The sequence below is a fragment of the Danio rerio genome, chromosome 15 (genome assembly GCF_049306965.1).
Source record: "Danio rerio strain Tuebingen ecotype United States chromosome 15, GRCz12tu, whole genome shotgun sequence".
In the NCBI taxonomy this organism is placed as follows: domain Eukaryota; kingdom Metazoa; phylum Chordata; class Actinopteri; order Cypriniformes; family Danionidae; genus Danio; species Danio rerio.
The window spans coordinates 16,385,962-16,406,221 of NC_133190.1; the positions used below are offsets into that span (position 1 = coordinate 16,385,962).

The 20,260-nt window shown below is 36.8% G+C and overlaps 2 protein-coding genes across 5 annotated transcripts in view; one reads left to right on the forward strand and one right to left on the reverse strand.

Moving 5' to 3' along the window:
* The window catches only part of dpf1 (double PHD fingers 1), a 121,477-nt gene extending 101,547 nt beyond the window's left edge, over positions 1–19,930 (reverse strand). For 2 of the 4 annotated variants that reach the window (XM_005173381.6, XM_073923151.1), the window contains exon 1: positions 19,743–19,861. In XM_005173381.6, coding sequence (XP_005173438.1) covers positions 19,743–19,852 — 110 coding nt within the window. In that variant the 5' untranslated portion in view covers positions 19,853–19,861. 4 annotated transcript variants of the gene reach the window in all.
* Positions 19,931–19,941: 11 nt separating this feature from the next.
* si:ch211-11n16.2 overlaps positions 19,942–20,260 on the forward strand; it is a 45,033-nt gene continuing 44,714 nt past the window's right edge. The window contains exon 1 of the mRNA XM_073923421.1: positions 19,942–20,031. The gene's annotated coding sequence lies outside the window, so the exon portion shown is untranslated. The remainder of the gene's footprint in view (positions 20,032–20,260) is intronic.

The following is a 20,260-nucleotide window of genomic DNA, read 5'->3' on the forward strand; positions in this document are numbered from 1 at the left end:
CCCTACTTTAACCATATTCCTAAACCCAACCCTCACAGGAAACAATCTGCATTTTACATTTTCAAAATACATCATTCTGTGTAATTTATAAGCCATCATGGGTTAAACAAAATTCCAAATCTTAGTCCACAAAACATCAGGAACACAAGGCACATACATAAACACAGGCTAAACAAAAGGAAAACAAAAACTTCAAGAGGGTGGCCATTTTTAAAGATAGCATTTCATCTTCAGCCGCTTTAAATTAATGCTCAAGCTCGTAAAGGTGCATGAATTGTGATTGTCAAATGCTGCTTTTAAAAAAAGAATAGTTCAGTAAGTGATTTAATCTACATCTGTGTCACTATTGTACTGTAGACGTCCGCTTTTTCCTCATAAAATGAAACATTATAGTTATTGGTATAGTTAATGGTTCAGATTGGCCTGTAACTACACATTAAAGTTAAGAATGATCTTGAAACAATGCAAAATGACTTGTAATATCAATATAAATTGAAACTGCCTTGTCTGTTGAGGAAAATGAGATTTAGAGTCTGTTTAATAACTGAATAAGTTTCCTTGTAACAAAGGTTTTATGCAAAAAATATATTTTACAGAATAACACTGTTTATTGATATAGTAAATAGAAATGTTAATTTAATCAGTAAATGTTCTTTACTTTACTGAAATTCTATAAGTTTACTTCAGATAACAAAAAAATAAGCTTTTAATCAAAATGCCATAACTTAATACTGTCTTATTACTACATTGATTTTTTTCATCCTCCAAGAATTCAAGTAGGGTCTGTCTGCGAACTGCAAGACAGGGGCGTAACATGAAGAGGCCTTGGGAGCAACACTTGTAGTATGTTAGAGCCATAATTGGAAGTTATGTGAAAACTATGTCATAGGCAAGATGGCACTGTACATCAGTTATTAACGTCTACACCTACTCCACACCTAAATCCAACCATCACAGTTATTAAGATTTTTACCAACCACAACCCTAAACCCAACCATCATCGCTATTAATGAGTACACCTTCGCCAACCCTAAACCCAACAATCATCGCTATTAATGACTACACCTTCCCCAACCCTAAGCCCAACCATCATCATTATTAACGTCTACACCTTTCCCAACCCTAAACCCAACCATCATCGTTATTAATGTCTACACCTTCCCCAACCCTAAACCCAACCATCATCGTTAGTAACGTCTACACCTTCCCCAATCCTAAACTTAACCATCATCGTAATTAATGTCTACACGTTCCCCAACCCTAAACCCAACCATCATTGTTATTAACGTCTACACCTTCCCCAACCCTAAACCCAACCATCATCGTTATTAACGTCTACACCTTCCCCAACCCTAAACCCAACCATCATCGTTATTAACGTCTACACCTTCCCCAACCCTAAACCCAACCATCATCACTATTAATGTCTACCCCAACCTCTCACCAAACCATCAAAGTAATTAAAATCTACACCTTCCCCAACCCTAAACTCAACCATCATTGTTTTTAACGTCTACACCTTCCCTAAACCTAAACCCAACCATCATTGTTTTTAACGTCTACACCTTCCCCAAACCTAAACCCAACCATCATTGTTATTAATATCTACCCCAACCCTTCACCCAACCATCAAAGGTATTAACGTCTACACCTTCCTCAATCCTAAACTCAACCATCATCATTATTAACGTCTACACCTTCCCCAACCCTAAACCCAACCATCATCATTATAAACTTCTACACCTTCCCCAATCCTAAACCCAACCATCATCATTATTAACTTCTACACCTTCCCCAATCCTAAACTCAACCGTCATCGTTATTAACGTCTACACCTTCCCCAAGCCTAAACCCAACCATCATCATTATAAACTTCTACACCTTCCCCAACCCTAAACCCAACCATCATCATTATAAACTTCTACACCTTCCCCAATCCTAAACCCAACCATCATCATTATTAACTTCTACACCTTCCCCAATCCTAAACTCAACCTCCATCGTTATTAACGTCTACACCTTCCCCAACCCTAAACCCAACCATCATCGTTATTAACGTCTACACCTTCCCCAATCCTAAACTCAACCATCATCGTTATTGACATCTACACCTTCCCCAAACCTAAACCCAACCATCATCGTTATTAACGTCTACACCTTCCCCAATCCTAAACCCAACCATCATCACTATTAATGTCTACCCCAACCCCTCACCAAACCATCAAAGTTATTAACATCTACACCTTCCCCAACCCTAAACTCAACCATCATTGTTTTTAACGTCGACGCCTTCCCCAAACTAAAACCCAACCATCATCGTTATTAATGTCTACCCCAACCGTTCAACCAACGATCAACCAACATAACTGTCATTGAGAAAACGAATGAAGAAGTTAGCAAGGGAGTTGCATGTTGGAGTTGCTAAATTAATGATTATAATACTATATCAAATGAACTAGATAACTTTGGAAAAAACTGGTGAAAATGTTCTCTGGTAAGTATATCCGCCATCTTGCCAACCTCTCATTGTGACATCTCATTTGATTCAATGGGATTTCGATAACTGCAAGTTACGCCTCTAACTAATTACAAATTACACCTCCTTCATCTTACAACCCCGTCTTGCAGTTCGCAGACAAATACACTTGAATAATTCTGTCCATTTAAAGAGACAGTACACTCAAAAAAATAATAAAATAAATAAATTATGATGTAATTTACTTCACTCCATTTAAACGAACAGTTCCCCAAAAAATGTAAATGTACTCGATATTTATTCATCCTCAAGTAGTTATAAACCATTATGAGTTCCTTTCTTCTGTTGAACACAAAAGACGAAATTGTGAAGAAAGCTGAAAAGCTGTAACCATTGACATCCATGGCAGGAACAACTAATCCTATGGAAGTCAATGGTTACAGGTTTCCAGATTTCATCTAAATTCACTTGTGTTCAACAAAAGAAAGAAACTCAAACAAGTAAATCGCGAGCAAATGATTACAGAATTTAAATTTTGAGGTGAATTATGTCTTTAAAAAAATCTTTACTCACTTAAAGAGACAGTTTAACTAAAAAAAAAAATTTCTTCAGCACAAACAGTGGCTGTTTTTGTTCCAACATTCTTCAAAACATTTTCCTTTGTGTTCAACAAAAAAAAAGACTTTGAAACAAGTGGAGGAAGAGTTTTTTTGAACTATGCTTTTAAGCCCTGATGAGTGTTGTCGACGTAAAATCCTGCACTAAAATGTGTTTGGCACTGATATCGTATGCTTAATATGGTATAAATACATGACGCATGTAAAAACCACATACAGTTCATACAAAGAAAGTCAGACTCTCACACACACACACACACATACTAGGCCAAACAAAGAAAAACAAGAGGCTCAAGTGCCTGATGCTTTTACTCCAAACCAACAGAGAGAGAAAGAGAGAGAGAGAGGGAGAGAGAGAGAGAGAGAGAGAGAGAGAGAGAGAGAGAGAGAGAGAGAGAGAGAGAGAGAGAGAAATGATTGGAGAGGAGCTCATGGCTTGGAGCATCCGCACTGTCACTCCTGTGCAAAGCTCAACTATGACCCACGAAAATAGAACAACCTCCCAAATTAGGTCTTTTCCTGTAGCCTATTTAATTGAAACCAGCAAGGAGGCAGAGGGAGATGTTTAGTCCAAATTGATCTTAAAACTTGCTGCTGCATTCCTCATTGTTCTCACTACACTAGCAGAAAACTCCCTGCAGTGCCAATTAGTCTCAATTAACAGTGGTCCTTTAGAAAAGTAACATTGAGCTCCCTCTAGAGGCCGCAGAGTGTCAGTAAAACAACAACTGAATCAGTAAATCAACTCCTGTTGAACTACACAGGCCGACCTCGTCAGGAATTGCAAACACATACACACATGCCCATTAAAGACTCACAATATATTGTTGTTTACTTTGTAGTGATAGATTATACTACTATACAATATGTGTCTCTGGATTCTTGGAAGCAATAGAAAATAGAAATTAAAAATGTTGGGACCATTGTTTTCGTTTACATCCCTCAAAATAAGCTTTTTGAATGTAGTCAGTTCTCTTATGTGTATGTATAAAAATAATGTGTTAACATTTATTTTAGAAAATCACTACAAAATAAAATAATGAAAACTGTGTTTAATAACCATATCAAAAATACATTTTATCGTTTTTTTTTTTCAATTCAATTTTATCAACCATATTTATTTATTCATTTTGTGAAAGAAAAAAAAAATAGTTAGAGGTATCCTTGCTGAAAAAAAAGCATATGCTGGAAAGGAATGTTTTGATGCTGGTATGCTGGTCTTGCTAGTTTCAATGCCAGTCTTACTTGTCTCAATGCTGGTCAGACCAGCATTAAATATTTTAGTTTTGGTACTTAGTTGAGTACATTTCATTTAACTGCAGTGGACTGGACATCAGTTCAACAAATGATTTGGAATGCATTTGTTTTAATTGTTTGGTTTTGACAGCTGACAAAGAACAGAAAATAACTATTTTAAGAAAATGTTTATGTTTAAAACTAAAACTAGTATCAGTTTTACAGTCCTGTGGCTCTTTCCTCATTATTTATTCTAGAAAAAAGAATTATAAAAGAAACTGAAATAAGCATAGTATGATTGTGCCAGAAGAAGTATTGCTATAGATTATTTTGTAACACTCTTGCTGCCATCATGCCATGTAATAAGCTTTAAGATATTTTGGCTTTTGGGGGGAACCAAAAAAGGCTCTTCAATAGCATTCCTGCAAAAACTCTAATGCTTTATTGAACATCACAAAAGTGTGATGAAAAAGGCCATATAAGAATCCAAATCTGCCATTTTTACATAGGCGTGAATTCTTCTTACCAAACAGTTCCAACATCAGTTGGTTACTGATTTCCATACTCTGCACTTCAAAGAATACTATGATACTTCTTTGTAAGTGGGTCTTAGCATCACATGTGGGTGTAAAGGACTAAATTGCTGCGCCGGGTGCCACTGATGGTGGAGGCTGACTAATATGTTGATGTGGCCCACAGTATTTTCGTGAGCTTAGGACTGTTAAGAGAGGATATTGGCACACCCATCCCCCAACAGCACTGTAGATTACACTTTGCAATAGCAACCTCCTCGAGCACCTCACCCTTTTCGTCATCCGCCCCGCTTCCCCTCCCTCTTTTTCACTAGACTACCCAGTCAAATGATTTATCTCATTTCTTTCTTCATCTGCCTCTCTCCCTCCACAGATGTGCTGGTGCATTTCCTCCAGACTCGAAGAACTGCGGCACGTTAACAGATGCATACTCAAAACTCAGCAATGCATTAGCCGAGGCCGAATGTTACATAAACGTTTATGCATCTCAACGACTTCAATGAAAGAGCATGTTGATTGTGCTGGACAGTGGAGGGCTCGTATACTAAGGGCCCTTTCACACACGATTCACTTTGTTTGCTTTAGCTTTTTTGGTTTTAGTTTTATGTGCCAAATTAATATGGTAAATAAATTTAAAATAAAAATTTTATTAATTTAAAATTTAAATTAAAAAAGGCACAGTTAGGTATTTTCACCACTAGAGGCTGAAAATTCACAACAAACAAAGGTGAATTTTAATGACGCTGTGACGTCGCATCTACACTGTAAAAAATGCTAGTTTCCACACAATTCCTTCATGTCGTCTGAACGCTAATAGATAAGCTAACTATATGTTTTTTTACCATTTAATTTGATTGAACATAAAACAAATAAGATTGTGCCCAGAAAAAGCCTCAAGAACTGTGTTGTTTCAGCTCATTTTAAATAAGTAGCTTAAATAAGCAGCAAAAAAGTTTTTTGAGTATAAAACAGGGTGGAAAACATAAGGCGCATCATTTCCTTCACCAATTTAAATGCGTTTTTGGGCTCGTGCTCCCGTATTGGCTCAGCAACAATATACTAACGGCTGATGACGCTGTGACATCTCGCATTTAAAACAGGGTGGAAAACATGAGGAGCATAATTTCCTTTACTACTTTCAACACTTTTTCAGGGCTTGTGTTTCTGTGTCATCTGTCACTGCTTTGCAACAATATACTTAAGGTACAGTATGTCATTTTTGCCATTAAAGGGTGTGTATTTACAAACAAAGGTGAATTTTGATGACACCGTGACGTATCACATCTACGCTGTAAAAAATACTGGGTTTAATACAATCCCTTTATGTTGTCCCAACACAAACAAAAAAGTTAACTTATTGGTTTTTACAATTTTAAGTTGATTGAACATAAAACAATTAAGTTGTCCCCCAAAACCCTCAAGAACTGTGTGGTTTCAGCTCATTTTAAATAAGCAGTTTAAATAAGCAGCAAAAAAAAATTAATTTGAGTATGTAACAGGGTGAAAAACATGAGGCGCATCATTTCCTTCACCAAGTTTCGGGGGTCATGCTTGTCTGTTGTTGCTAAGCAGCAATATACTAAACGCACAGTATTTCATTTTCGCCACTAGAGGATGCAAAAAAACACAACAAACAAAGGCGAATTTTGATGACGCTGTAACATATTGCATTTAAAACTGTGGAAAACATGTGGAGTATAACTTCCTTCACCAATTTCAACACAGGCTTGTGGCTTGTGCTCCTGTGTTATCTGTCATTGCTATGCAACAAATAGCGAAAGGCAAAGCATGTCATTTTCATCACTAGAGGGTGCCTATTCACAACAAACAAAGGAGAATTTTAATGACGCCGTGACATTTCACATGTAAAACATAAGGCGCATCATTTCCTTCACCAATTTCAAAGTGTTTCTGTGTTGTTGCTAGATCAAATATGGTTACGGCCTGAAGTTAGTGAGAATTATTTATATTATTTTTTTAATTTTCTATTAATTGTATTTTATTAATGTCTACCCCCACCCCAACGCTAAACCCAATCGTCACGGTAACGTAAAAACAGTGGTTGTACTGAGTTTTATTTATGCTATTAAATAATGCTATTATCTATTCAATTACCCAATAAATTTGATTTTATATCGTCTACCCCCACCCCAACCGTGAACCCAACCTTCACAGTACTGTTAAAATAGTAATTAATAATAAAAAATGCTGCTATATTGATGTGCATATCGCACTTCCGGCCCGCTTTGTATCTAGACTTTACCATGTTTCTGGGTTCATGCTCCTGTGTTGTCTGTCATTGCTAAGCAACAATCAACCATGCTTTCTGGGGATCCACCACTGACAAACTCTTGCTGCCGTTGTATTCATGGGGGAAAAAAAGTACTGCAGTGTTTTTCTGAGGTAATAACTCTACCGTTATAACTGAAATGTGTATTATCCATACAACGTGTGAAGCTGATTGGTTGGTGTTTGTCACATGACTCACGGTTTGCTTGTGGCAATCTGAAAATTTAAACTCACTGCACTGTAGGCACACCTGGGAAAAAACTAGCAAGTTGCACAACGTGCGCACATGCACTAGTCAGCTAGTCGACATCTTAAATAGTACTGTTGTGATTCTATTTCAGTGTTTCTTTTCTGACTTCTTCCAACTGACAGATGCACTAATATTTATGTATAAGGTAATTCCAAAAAGAGTCCCTCTGTCCTGTAAAGTTAATGTGCCATGCAAAGAAAAGCAATAATTCGAACTCTAGACTCACAGCCAGATATAAATATACATTTAATCAGGTTTTCATTGTAATTGTCAGCATGATGCCAGTGAATTGCAAACATATCCAAACTGCTGTTTTCTCACCACGGTTATTTTTTTGTGGGATTATTTTGTCATTAAAAATAAAGTGTTTCTGAGTATTAGTATATGAGTGTTTTATGGATTGAATCGCTCTGTTTTTGTAAGCCAAGTGTTGCTAGCTGCAGTTCACATAAAGGCCACTGGTGTCGCTATCAATTGGGTATGTGCAGAGCTAGTGTTTCTTCTCATACAAATATACTTCAGGTGAATGGTTGATGTGACTTTTTCAATTTCATAAAGTTCCTTTTTACAGCATTGATGTTGTAATGTGATTAAAATATAATCAGTTAAATAGACTTCAGAATTCATTTAATTGTTGAAGCGTAAACCGAAATGAAAAGCCGTTTACTCACACTCGCCCGTCAGGATCAGCAGGCTAGTGCGGAAACACCATTGGAAATACTGGATTAAAATCAATTTAAATACTTTACAGACACAGAGTGGGAAATATAATTTAAATAAGTGCTTCTTGTACATTCTGAGGCCCACTTTATAGTGTATATCATTTAGGCAGTAAAAAACGTTGATTTTGTAATGGCATACAGTTCACCGTAAGCGTTTGACCCAGGTTACTGACAAATTAAAAGTCCTTCTGCATGCTTCTCCATATACCCTGTTAGTTTCTAATTTGCTGTCAATGTTTTTATTGTAAATCAGCTTGAAAAACGAAAAATTCTGAAAGGAATCATATCAATGTTGAAATGAACTGAATGATTTTAAGATTAGTTTTGGTGTCAATATAAACTGAAATTGCTTTTTTATAACTACTAGTTATGTTTCCATACAAAGATTGTTTTTTGCAAACAAGAAACATTTAGTGAGCATTTCAGCAATGATAATTTGGTGAATGAAAGTTTAGCATAAAATCATGAACTAAAACATAAAATAACATAAAAATAAACTGCACTTCATTGCTTCACATTAAAAAACTAAAAACAAAAAAAGGTTTCCACCCAAAATAAAAAAATCTGTCATATAAAAAGTTCATTTACATTTTTTAGAGATCTATCCTGTTAAACCCTGCCCTTCCACAATCGACTGCAATCCTGCATTCAAGTGCAATGCCTACATCTCAAAATCCAGCCAACAACCAATGAATAGAAGCAAGTTGCTGTCCTACATTTCCCTCTTGCTCATAATGCATTACTGTATATGTCTTACTATTGATTCATCCAACAATACAATGAAAAGATCTGTCCCTACCGCAGACTTTAAACCTCTCTTTCTCCGTAGGTCCTTTAAATCTATTCAGCCTTCATATGCAGTAGGTGAAAAGCGAAGACTTGCTTATGAAAGCATAGCACTTCTCCATAAGGTTGAAGAAAAAAAATTGTTAGAAGGACAAAAATGAGATTTTTTCAAAAACAGGTTTGATATATACAGTCATTTCAGAATGACTGATTGCCTTATATTAAAATTTCACCAAATGCTGCCAAATATTTGGTATTTAGCTAAGTTCATCAAAGATACCAGCTCATATTCATTTATCAATCTAAAACACGCCACTTTTAGAATTTGCTTTTCACTCTCAACCGCTATCAGTGGAGAATTCATCCGAGTTCGGAAAGCACAAAGCCAAAGGATGCACAAAGCAGCATGAAATTAGTTCCATATTCATCAGTATCACCTTGGAGAGGGGTTTCAGTTTTAAAAAGTGTCAAAACACCTCATTTGTATGCAGATCCAAATGAGCTATTGGAAACGAACCCTCCAGAAGTGTTAAAGCCGAAGATGCTCGATGAATTTTTTCAGAGATTAAGACACCTGCGTTCGCCATGGATGGACTGCAAGCACATGCTCTCAAACGGTATACCCAGGATCCGCCGCCGCTGTGGAGAACCATATATCCTCAGAGGCATTTGTCTGCTATATTGAATTGCCCTGCTGTGTTTGCTGGCACAGGCTATGTGTTCACATAAATCGTTGCCTGTGGTGTAACATGGACCTGATGTCCTGCCGCATGTTCCTCTGCTTGAAAAGACTGCAGGTCTGACAAGGTACGCGTACAGGTGCACCTGCGCATGGGGCCAATCCCAACCCTTATCATTCTTCACAGAACTACATTTTGTACCACATAAAATACATATTTGGGGACCTATCAACTGATTCATGAGCGTACTTGCCCTCCACCTTGCATGATGCTCTTTGCAGATCATATTTAAGCCTTTATGTTTCCCTCTTGCACCATCTATAGCTTCCTTCAAACGAGTATTCACATTGGATCTCCAGTGAAAATGGCTAGCGGGACGGTTTGTCCGGTAGAGAGATAGATATTTCGGCCCTTTGCACTTTAATAACATCTGAAATCTTGGGAGAGAATCTATCCACCTAATAACGGCACAAGAAGAACAGCTATAAATCTCCTTTGATGGACCCACATTTAGCAATGCTCCTCTGCTCCAAATGCATGTTCTGATTCATTCTGACACACACTTGCACTCAGCACAAAACACACACACAGTCTTTGAAGATGGCCATGTAGAAACATGTAAGAGTGACCAAACATTCAAAAGATGTTTATGCATGCAGTGGAGATTTAACGCTAAGTCCCTGATGGATGCAGATGTCCACCTTGCGTGTGGAATCTATGCATTTGGGACGTTTTTTCCTTTGGATATAGAGCATCGTAATACTATAATCTGCTAGAGGCTGTACTGAGGCGCAATCGTTATTTGTTTAAATCACTGCCCTATAGGCAATCTCAGTTCAGGTCGGCCTCTGATTGCGTTATGCAGTAAAGCGTGCAGACCAGCAGCTCATGCTGAAAGCACGCTGAAGACGGAGACTTTCTCCTGCAAACAATGCTTTTTGGTAGGAGGAAGATGTAACTCAAATTATGTGCCTTGTTGAGGAGAGGTGTGATATTACTTTTCGAAGTCAAAGGACTTGCAATTTTCGCCTGGCAGACAGCAAAATGGGTGAAAAAAATTCCTTACATTTATAAAAGGAATCTAGCCATATCTAAGGCAATGGTCATTTTAACATTCATTTCGACCATGTTTTAGGATAACAATGGATTCCTCAGGCTAACATTAAGACAATTTGTTTGTATGCATTAATTAACCAACAATAGATCCGAACCCAAATGAACATCTTGAGATTTTACTGGAGATCATTGTCGTTGAAGAAATGAAAAGCCACAGACTGCATTACCAATATGGTATACAATAAGCATATCATGCCAGAAACGTATGTACATTTTAATCAGTATTTCTTTACTTAAATCCACTCATCTCTTTTTTATCTTTGTCAAGTAGGCATGGGCCGGTATAGGATTCTGATGGTATGATAACCTTGGAAATAAATATCCACGGTTTCATGGTATGGAGATAACTGCTCTAAAATATATTCTTTTTAAATGTCTGGATAAAAAACAAAACATTTTCCCCTTTTTACACAATATATTTTAATTTGAGAAACATTTTAAACATTTTAGAGAAGTAAACATGTCAGGCTTAATAATTCAAATGAGTTGTGGACTTATGCTGCCTTCATTTGTTTCAAAAAGACAGATTTTGTTACAATTTAAAACGGCAACTTTGGAGATCTTTTCTGCTGGAGATACTGCTGTCCTAAAAAAATAAAAATGTAAATAAAAAAATCTTACTCATACCTTTGGAACGGTATAGCAGAAAATTTTGACGGTTTCAAAACCCTGACTTTTCCAAACCGCAATATACCTTAAACACGGTTATCGTCTCATGCCTATTGTCAAAATGTGTCAAATATACCATTCATAACAGCAAATACAATGTCAACGTTGTATTTTTGTTATGTATTTAACACAGAATTTACCAACCATGTAAAAAAGTCTTAGATTACTATTGTTTTGATTTTGAGTATCTACCAATACCTAAACCCGATCCGATACTTCTATAATACATAAAAAAATAAAGAAGAGAGAAGAAACAGATCCACGATGATCCTTATTTTTTATTTAATTCACCAAATTTTAACATTCAACAACTCTGTTAACAAACAGAGCACTTCTGTAAGGTAGCTTGAACAAATAATAAATAACATAATTTCTTCACTTTTGGACTTCAGTGCAACAGTAAATACAACAAAAATCCAATATAAAAACTAAGAGCATCTCAGCTTAAAATACCCGGCAGGCAATCCCAAGTTTACATATCGCACAGTTTGCTATGGCAATGTTGTCATCATTAACTTTATGAGGCCGCCAGATCGCAGAGTCGCAGACATATTCGCGCTTTCTGCTTCAAGCTACTTCCGTCTTCTACTTTGTCAGCACTTAACTGATAGCATCTCTGCAACAAAGTGATATCATGCTGCACACATTGCTGTTTCTCTAATTCTGTGCCACCACAAAACTATTGATGTGTTAAAATATTATGAGAATATACAAGTCCTGATCCGGAGGTAACGTCCGATTTCAATTGACTCTGAAACTGTGTGAACTAAGTTATGTTAAGCAAAAATGCCATTGTTAATGCATTAAAAATATTTTTATTTATTGTCAGAGCTCATCAGACTCTAACTGTAACTACACTACTTAAAGCAGGGTTATCCAAAGTCGGTCCTGGAGGGCCAGTGTCCTGCTGTTCTTAGCTCTTAGCTTGAACTTGCTTTAACACACCTGCCTGGAAGTTTCTAGTATACCTAGTAAGAGTTTGATTAGCTTGTTCAGGTGCTTTTGATTAGGGTTGGAGCTAAACTCTCTAGGACACAGGCCCTCCAGGACTGAGTGTGTGGACACCCCTGACTTAAAGTATAACTGTGTTCATATGAATGTGTAGCGTGATTTATTTAACGCAAGGTTGAGAAATTCTATAAGTCACATATCAAATAGCATTACATATCACTGTACATGAACAGGCTCCTCAGTTCTGTGATGCAAGTCTACTACTAGTTATAGCAGTGTTTCTCAACCACGTTCCTGGAGGACCACCAGCTCTGCACATTTTTCATGGCAGCAGCAGGTTAATCTGCCATTTACGAGTCTTTCATGCAGAGAAACCTCCTCAGGTCTTTGTGTAATTATGCATTCAGAAGTTAATGTCCAAACACATCTTTATATAAGGTCACATTGTTGTTACAGATGAAATATAACATGGAAAATGTGATTTAAATATTTTCCATAATTAATTATTTTATAATTTTTTCCATTATTATTAATTAACAGTCATGCAAACATCTTTACCGAAGCCTCTCTGCTTAACGGTATGTCTCACACATTCACCATGTTTGTGGTTTATTTGCACTTTTCACCAGCGTCTGAAGTTATATAAGCAATATTAGCAGTTATATAGACAGTTCTACACTTCGAGTTTACAGGAAATACTAAACCATCCAGGAACCTTTGGCATACTCTTTTCAACATACGATTTGGTTCATACTAATGTTATTTTCAAATACTATTTAGGACAGATAATAAGTAAATTGGGACACAGCACATGGCTGCGTCTGAAACCGCCTACTACTCAGTATGTACAGCATTTGAATTTAAACGTATTACTCGGTGGTTAGAAAAGTACATTCTTTACAGTATGAATGTGAAAAGTATGAATGAAATTTGGCCGTACTATATCCGCCATTTTGTCATGGTCACGTGACCTACCTGCGTCAGTTGCGTTGCTTCTTTCACATTCATGAATTCTCTCGGGGGGAATCATAAGAGAGCACAGCGTGCACGGGATGCGCTCTTCGATGAATTCAGACATACTACCCGGCTCGCATACTGATTTTAGTGTTTTGTATAGTATGGAAGTATGCAGTTTCAGACACAGCCCATGTCTTCTTCACCAAACACACCTGATTCAGATCATCAGCTCATTAGCAGAGACTGAAAGATCTGTAATGAGTGACAAACATAAACATGCAGTGTTGGTGGTCCTCCAGCAACGTGGTTGAGACAACGAGTTATAGCACTTTAATCATTTGTAACTTTGACAAATAAATTACGATATATTTTATTAAATTGTTTATAAAATACTGACTATGCAGTATTATTTTTACATTTGATTATTCAAATAATGTATACCTGAATGCAGTTCGACTCCTCTGAAAACAATAAAATGCTGTTTATTTAATTGTACATTTTTCTTTATGGAATTTATCTATGCCTGTGTATTGTTTCTTATTTTTTATGCAAATGCACTCCCCTACAGAATCATCGCAGTGTTATCATTGCAATGTTAGATTTTTTCAATATCATGCAGATCCACTAAAACTAACACCTAAAGTATTTATTTTAATTTAACAGGATCTTTATTAGGCATTTAAATTTGATGAGCCTTCAGATGGAGGATATTCAAATAGTTGTATGTCATCCAAAAATTGTGCCCAATCACAACAAACCATACATCAGTTGAAATCTTATTCATTCAGATTTCAGGTGGTGTTGAAGGCTCCCATATTGGGAACTTGTTCTTTCATACTCATTAATTGTACAATTTCTTCTAAAACACATAAAAAAAAACATTAATTATTAAATGATTCCTTGTTCTCTATAATCCTATCAGCAATTAAAATGTACAGCCACTATACGAATGCTCTCATTCTCAAGCTCTGACGTTCACACGGACAAGCCTGAATCATCAAGAAGCGACACCCTCCCTCATTTCTCCTCAGTCCATATCTGACTATCTTTCTAAAAGGTGTCTCACCTCCCCAAAAAAGAGTGCAAGCGAGGACGCCATGCTTCTCTAACCTTCTAAACAACTCCTAAGTTCAAGTTCAAAAGCACGGTTCACTTCATATTCATACTATAGATGCCAGCTGCGCACTATAAGATCCCTGAGCAACAGTGTGATGACTGACAGTGAGTTAGGTAGCTTTGGAGAAATAGGTCATAGAGCTAAAAATACCTATCTGTGCCTCTCTCTCTCTCCTCTTGAAGACAAAGAGAGTCTCTCTGGAAAAAAAATAAGTGAGTGAAATGAAGAGAACAGCCCACCAGCCTCAGAAGAAGAAAAATGCTCTTACAGATGCAGCGGCGTATGCAGACAAACAGTAAAACAGGCCTGGATGGCGAGGACAGGATGACAGGGTTAGGAGCGACAGTGTGAGGAATTATCTAGAATTCATTTTTCTCAGATCAGTGAGGCAAAGCGGAGTAACTATCCAAGAAGTCCGCAATTCGCATCCTGCGAAATCACTCGGAGAGACAGGACACCATCACTTTCGGAAACAGATAGTGGAAGATAGAGGAAAAATATAGACAGTAAGTGAACCTGAGTAATTACTAGAGAGACGCGAGGACCAGCAAGACCGAACAAAGAGAAATGAGCTTCAGGAACAGTGGGGAACTAATCCAAAGATTCAAAAGATTTCCAACCAAATGCCATCGTTTTGGTGAAGCCATGCCAGTTCGTAGATAATCAGCAATCAAGGGAGGCATAATTTAATCACCATCTCTTAAAAATGAGTGATTTATAAAAGCCAGTAATGTAAATTAGATTGGCTCCTCAACAGATATCTCCTCATGGCTCCAGAAGTACTGCACTTTAACTGGGTTCTTTGAAGAGGCTTTTGAAGAGCCTAACATCACAGCAATTCAGACGCTGATTGCAGGCCCCTCTTTCTGCTCATTCATGATTCTCATGCAAATATTTCAGATGCAGCGAAAATGCACACCTGACCTTACATATACATTTAAAAAAATCCCTCCACGCTCAACAACAAAGTTCACAACTCAATAAATTTGACTGAAGCTAAGAGAAACCAGTAAGATACTGTCTGCAGGATTTGTCATGTATGAGTTACTCACATGAGCCACTGAATCAAAACTGCGGATTTACAAAATCCACATTACTGGAGTTGTATTCCTTTACTGAACAGAATTACAAATAGTACTGGAGTTAATTGTGCTACTATATTCACGTACAATCACACTGAACAATAGAATTTCATTAGTTAATGAATAAATTCACATTCATTACAGTATCTGTAAACATTAGCTAATATTGCTGATCATTGTTACTTTACCTCAGTTCTATTATAAAGACAAATGCAACTTTTAAATTTACTAATGTATTTAAAAATGCTTCAAATGTAGTTTTCATTGTAAGTTATTAATGAATTAACACATGTATAAACAAATGGAAACTTATGGAGCACACAACTTAGCAGCAACCAGCTTGCGAAAAATACACATGGCCCCGTTTACACTAATACATACTAGTTTTAAAATGGCATTAGAATGAAAACAATCCACGTACACAATGGCGTTTCATCCAACATTTCTGAAAAGGTCTCTCCGTCCACACCACTGAAAACGCACATCACATGAACACACACACACAAACAAACTCAGTCATGCGCTGCAGCGTCTTAACCCAGTGAGCAGTGCACATCGAACTGTTTATCAAGGATGTACCACTGGATCGCGTCTCACTATAGTTGTTAAACGTGATAATTAGACTTCTCTCTGTCTCACCACTTTTATTGTATTTTAACAGCTGTGTTCAAAACCATTGTTTGAGCAAAAAACTACATTACCCATGTTGCTGTACTGAACATTCCATTAATCAGAGAGGCACAGCAAGAAAAGTGTATTAAGTGATTTCTAGCTCCACCCACATATAAAACACAGAAACAGAAGATATAATATAGATATAGGGCTGGAATGATAAACGATATTATATCGAACAGCGATAACATTTATGTCAATAACAATGATAAGCTCTGGATTTTTTAAGAGCCGATAATGGCCCATTTCCAATGAGTGGTACGGTACGGTGCGGTACAGTTTAATACACTTTAATGACCGTTTCCACTGTCAAAAGGCATATCGAATCGAACCAGAATGAAAACAAAGGAACTGCCATGTTTTAAATACACAGCCGAGAGATTACAGCATAATATATACATATAATAACGAGCCATGGTCGACCCGAGCTCAAACAAACCTTGTCATCATCTTGATGAACAGCCACAATACCAATAAAAAGAGCAGATTTACAGTGGACTATTTGACACTGTAATTGATCTGCATTTATAATCAAATCATGTTGATGGAAAAGTTAGTTATAAACATATATACAGAAGTATTTATGTGTATAAAGCGTCTGTTTTGTGAGAAGTGCTTCTCATATGATATGTGAACGAAAGATGATTTCTTGAGCGAAAATGACGTCGACTGAAACTTTCTGTCATACACCACGCCCACCAAAAGGGTACCCTTGGTAGTGGAAACGCAAGCCTGATAAAGGTGACCCGTACTGACCCGAACTGTACAGTACTGTACCAGTCAGTGGAAACAAGCCATTAAACCACAGAAATGTGCAACAATGGAAATCTAAAAGTGTGCTGATATTAGAGATGTATTGAATTTTCAGCAATGCTGGGCCAATGAACTATATTCTATCCAATTGCGATAACATTTATGTCAATAACAATGATAAACTCTGAACTTTTTTTACTTTATATTGATCTAAGAGCCAATCACACAGCAGAAATGTGCAACAATGGGAATCTAAAAGTGTTTTGCAAATAGAAATGTACTGAATTGTTGATAGGGCTGGGCAAATAAACAATATTATATTGAATCATGATAACATTTATGTCAATAACCATGATAAACTATGGACTTTTTTACTCTATATTGATCTAGGAGCCAATCACACTGCAAAAATGTGCAACAATGGAAATCTAAAAGTGTGTTGAGATGTACAAGATTTTTGGACACTAAAAATATATCGGCCAAAAATATATTATGCCATTTAATGGACCCTTAAATTTTTGTGGCTTCAGTAATTGTTAGGGGTATTCTTTTAAATCTGGAAGCCTAAACAACTTATATCGTAATATAAGATAAATATAAAATAATTATTGAGATTGCATTTTTGCCATATTGCCCAGCCCTAATAGGATATATATATATATATATATATATATATATATATATATATATATATATATATATATATATATATATATATATATATATATATATATATATATATACACTTCAAAGAATACCATGTTTGTACACAGTGTACATTGGGTACTACAGATGGCAATTTAATGTCATCTAGCACTAACTCTCCCAGGACTGGTTACGCCAATGGCTTCCACCATGCATTCAGAATGTCTGTATTTACGACAGGATAAAGTAAGCATAAAATTCTACACAAAGACACAAGAGCAGTAATGTTATTGTAGGCCTAATATTTTCTGCACTCCTGTCAAGCTCAAGTTGCCAAACATAATTTGAAGCTGTGCAAACCTGAACTAAAGCACTATAATAACACATTAATAACACGTTAGAATAACACTATAGTAACACATTATTCATTTACATTACACTAGTATTCTCAGATTATTATCATTATGTAAAGTCTTATTTACTGTACCTAAAATCTTGAACCCTGTCCTGTGCACTGTTATTAGTTTTCAAAGCATGCACATTTTCTCACACCATCATGCAAAAAAGCTTATGTGATGTGTATACAACAATATTATCAATTTATTTATTGTGTTAATCTAAAACCATAGATAAATACATACATAGATACCATGTGTATATATTATACATATAGTATAGACATACGATTTTAGCTTTGGGTCACATGAATTGTGTAACGTGTAGGTGTACAGGCTCCTCAGCTCTGTAGCGCAAGTCTACTACTAGTTATAGCATTGCTTTCTCTTTATTAGTTACAGCATGCAGGGTTAATCGTCCCATCACTGATTCAAAAAGAAATATATCAATACATCAGCTTATAAACAGGATGTTGTGTAGAATTAAGTTTACTTTAGACATGTATTTGAGTCTTCATATATATAATAGTACAATTTAACTAATTCAACAGTCTTTCTCAAATATGTTCCACTATAGCCAAAATTATTCATATTCCATTTAAGCTGTTAGCGAAATCTTTATTTCAGGTATATATTTTTACAATAAATCCAACAAAAACAAGATGTGCAATCCACAATGTCAATTACATGTGACCATGGATCACCAAATCAGTCTTCAAAAATTTCCAAATATCATAGATAAATTAATACATAGATACCGTATTACTATATTAAACATATTTAGACACACGATTTTACCTTTGGGTAACATTTTAAAGTGTGTTTTGAGCTCAATTGTGACCAAAATACAACGTTGTGGAGACGTGCTGGGTCAAGGTAGGCAGTCGTGGTAGTTACCGGAGGGAGATACAACCTCTCAGGTTAGGAAACCCGGCACAAGTGCTATGCCCCTTTATGAGATATTGAAGCTACAGTCTCATATTCCTGCCAAATACAAACACGTCTCCTCACTCGGAAGGTCCCCGTCTCTAACAGATGAATGTAAAGCAATTTTTGGCACTGAGCCCGTGTGGCGTCTGCGTGCCGCACGCCGAAAAAATGTGTCAGTGTGCACAAAGGAATCTAATGGAAACTTCACGGAATGTGCATTGATGCAACGGCGCACCAGACATAGCAAATGTTACGCGCAACTAAAATGTCACGCTAAAACATGTGTTTGTTTCAGGATTAGCATTGATGTTTCGTATTTACAATGTCATTTCTACAATCTACGTTATCAACGCGTGCGATGTAACCATTAAAACACATTGTGTTAAATTGTAACATTGGCTAGTATGCAGCTAGACAGCCAGTGTTGTCTTCTGCATGCTCATTTCATTTGGCATCGCATACGTGTGCAAAAAAATGTTCGAGCATCATCATCATCATCATCGTTTGTCCAGAGAGTCGGTGACCAGTGAACTCTGCGATTCCATTAGCAACAACTGTAAGTTCCTAGTGATCAATACCGAGCAGGGACGCCGGGTCAACATTCTCAACATTCCTCCATATCACTGTGCATATGCAGAAATGACACCCGAGACTCTGCACTTTACAACGTGCCACATTTGCCCAGATGACAAAATGTCGTCGCATGCATTATGATTTATTGCATTTCAACATGCATTGGTAGTTTGAGCCTCGCCGGCATTTTATACTTTTTAAAGGTGTTTGCATATTTGTGAATAAGAGCGAGCGCTGTTTGTTGCATGGCATGCATTAGTCAAAGCATCAAAATAGAAATATTTTTTACTTACGATTTCAGAGGATTTTGGACCACTGTGGCCATTTTGATATAGAATGATACAATGTAAGACTGCAGATCCCCGGTATTGTACATGTAATATAGCAGCAATTTCAATTTCATTCATTCTCTGGGGCTGCGGCTGGATCGGTCAGCCAATGGGAGCGCGGCTGCCTGATGGTCAGTGCGGGGAAATGTAGTTTTTATTCCCTGAAGCAGTCGGGACTCGTCGGCGCGCGTGCTACAAATACCACAATGCACCGCGGTTAACTGTATTCTAGTCCCGCCTTGATTTTGTGTGGGTAAGCCAAAACATCTACTGTAAATTCAAGGTTGGATTGCTGGACTGTCTGTCAGTATTTTTTGTTGCCTCATGTTGGTAGCTTCTTTGATTCGCAGAGGAATAGTTTCAGAGTGATTGCAGCAAAATCAAGCCGTTCGTTCTTGTGTTGTATATTTCATCTTTGAGATTAGCAGATTTGGGTAGTCATTGGTCATTATTATTTTATTACACAGCATTTTTCTGCATGT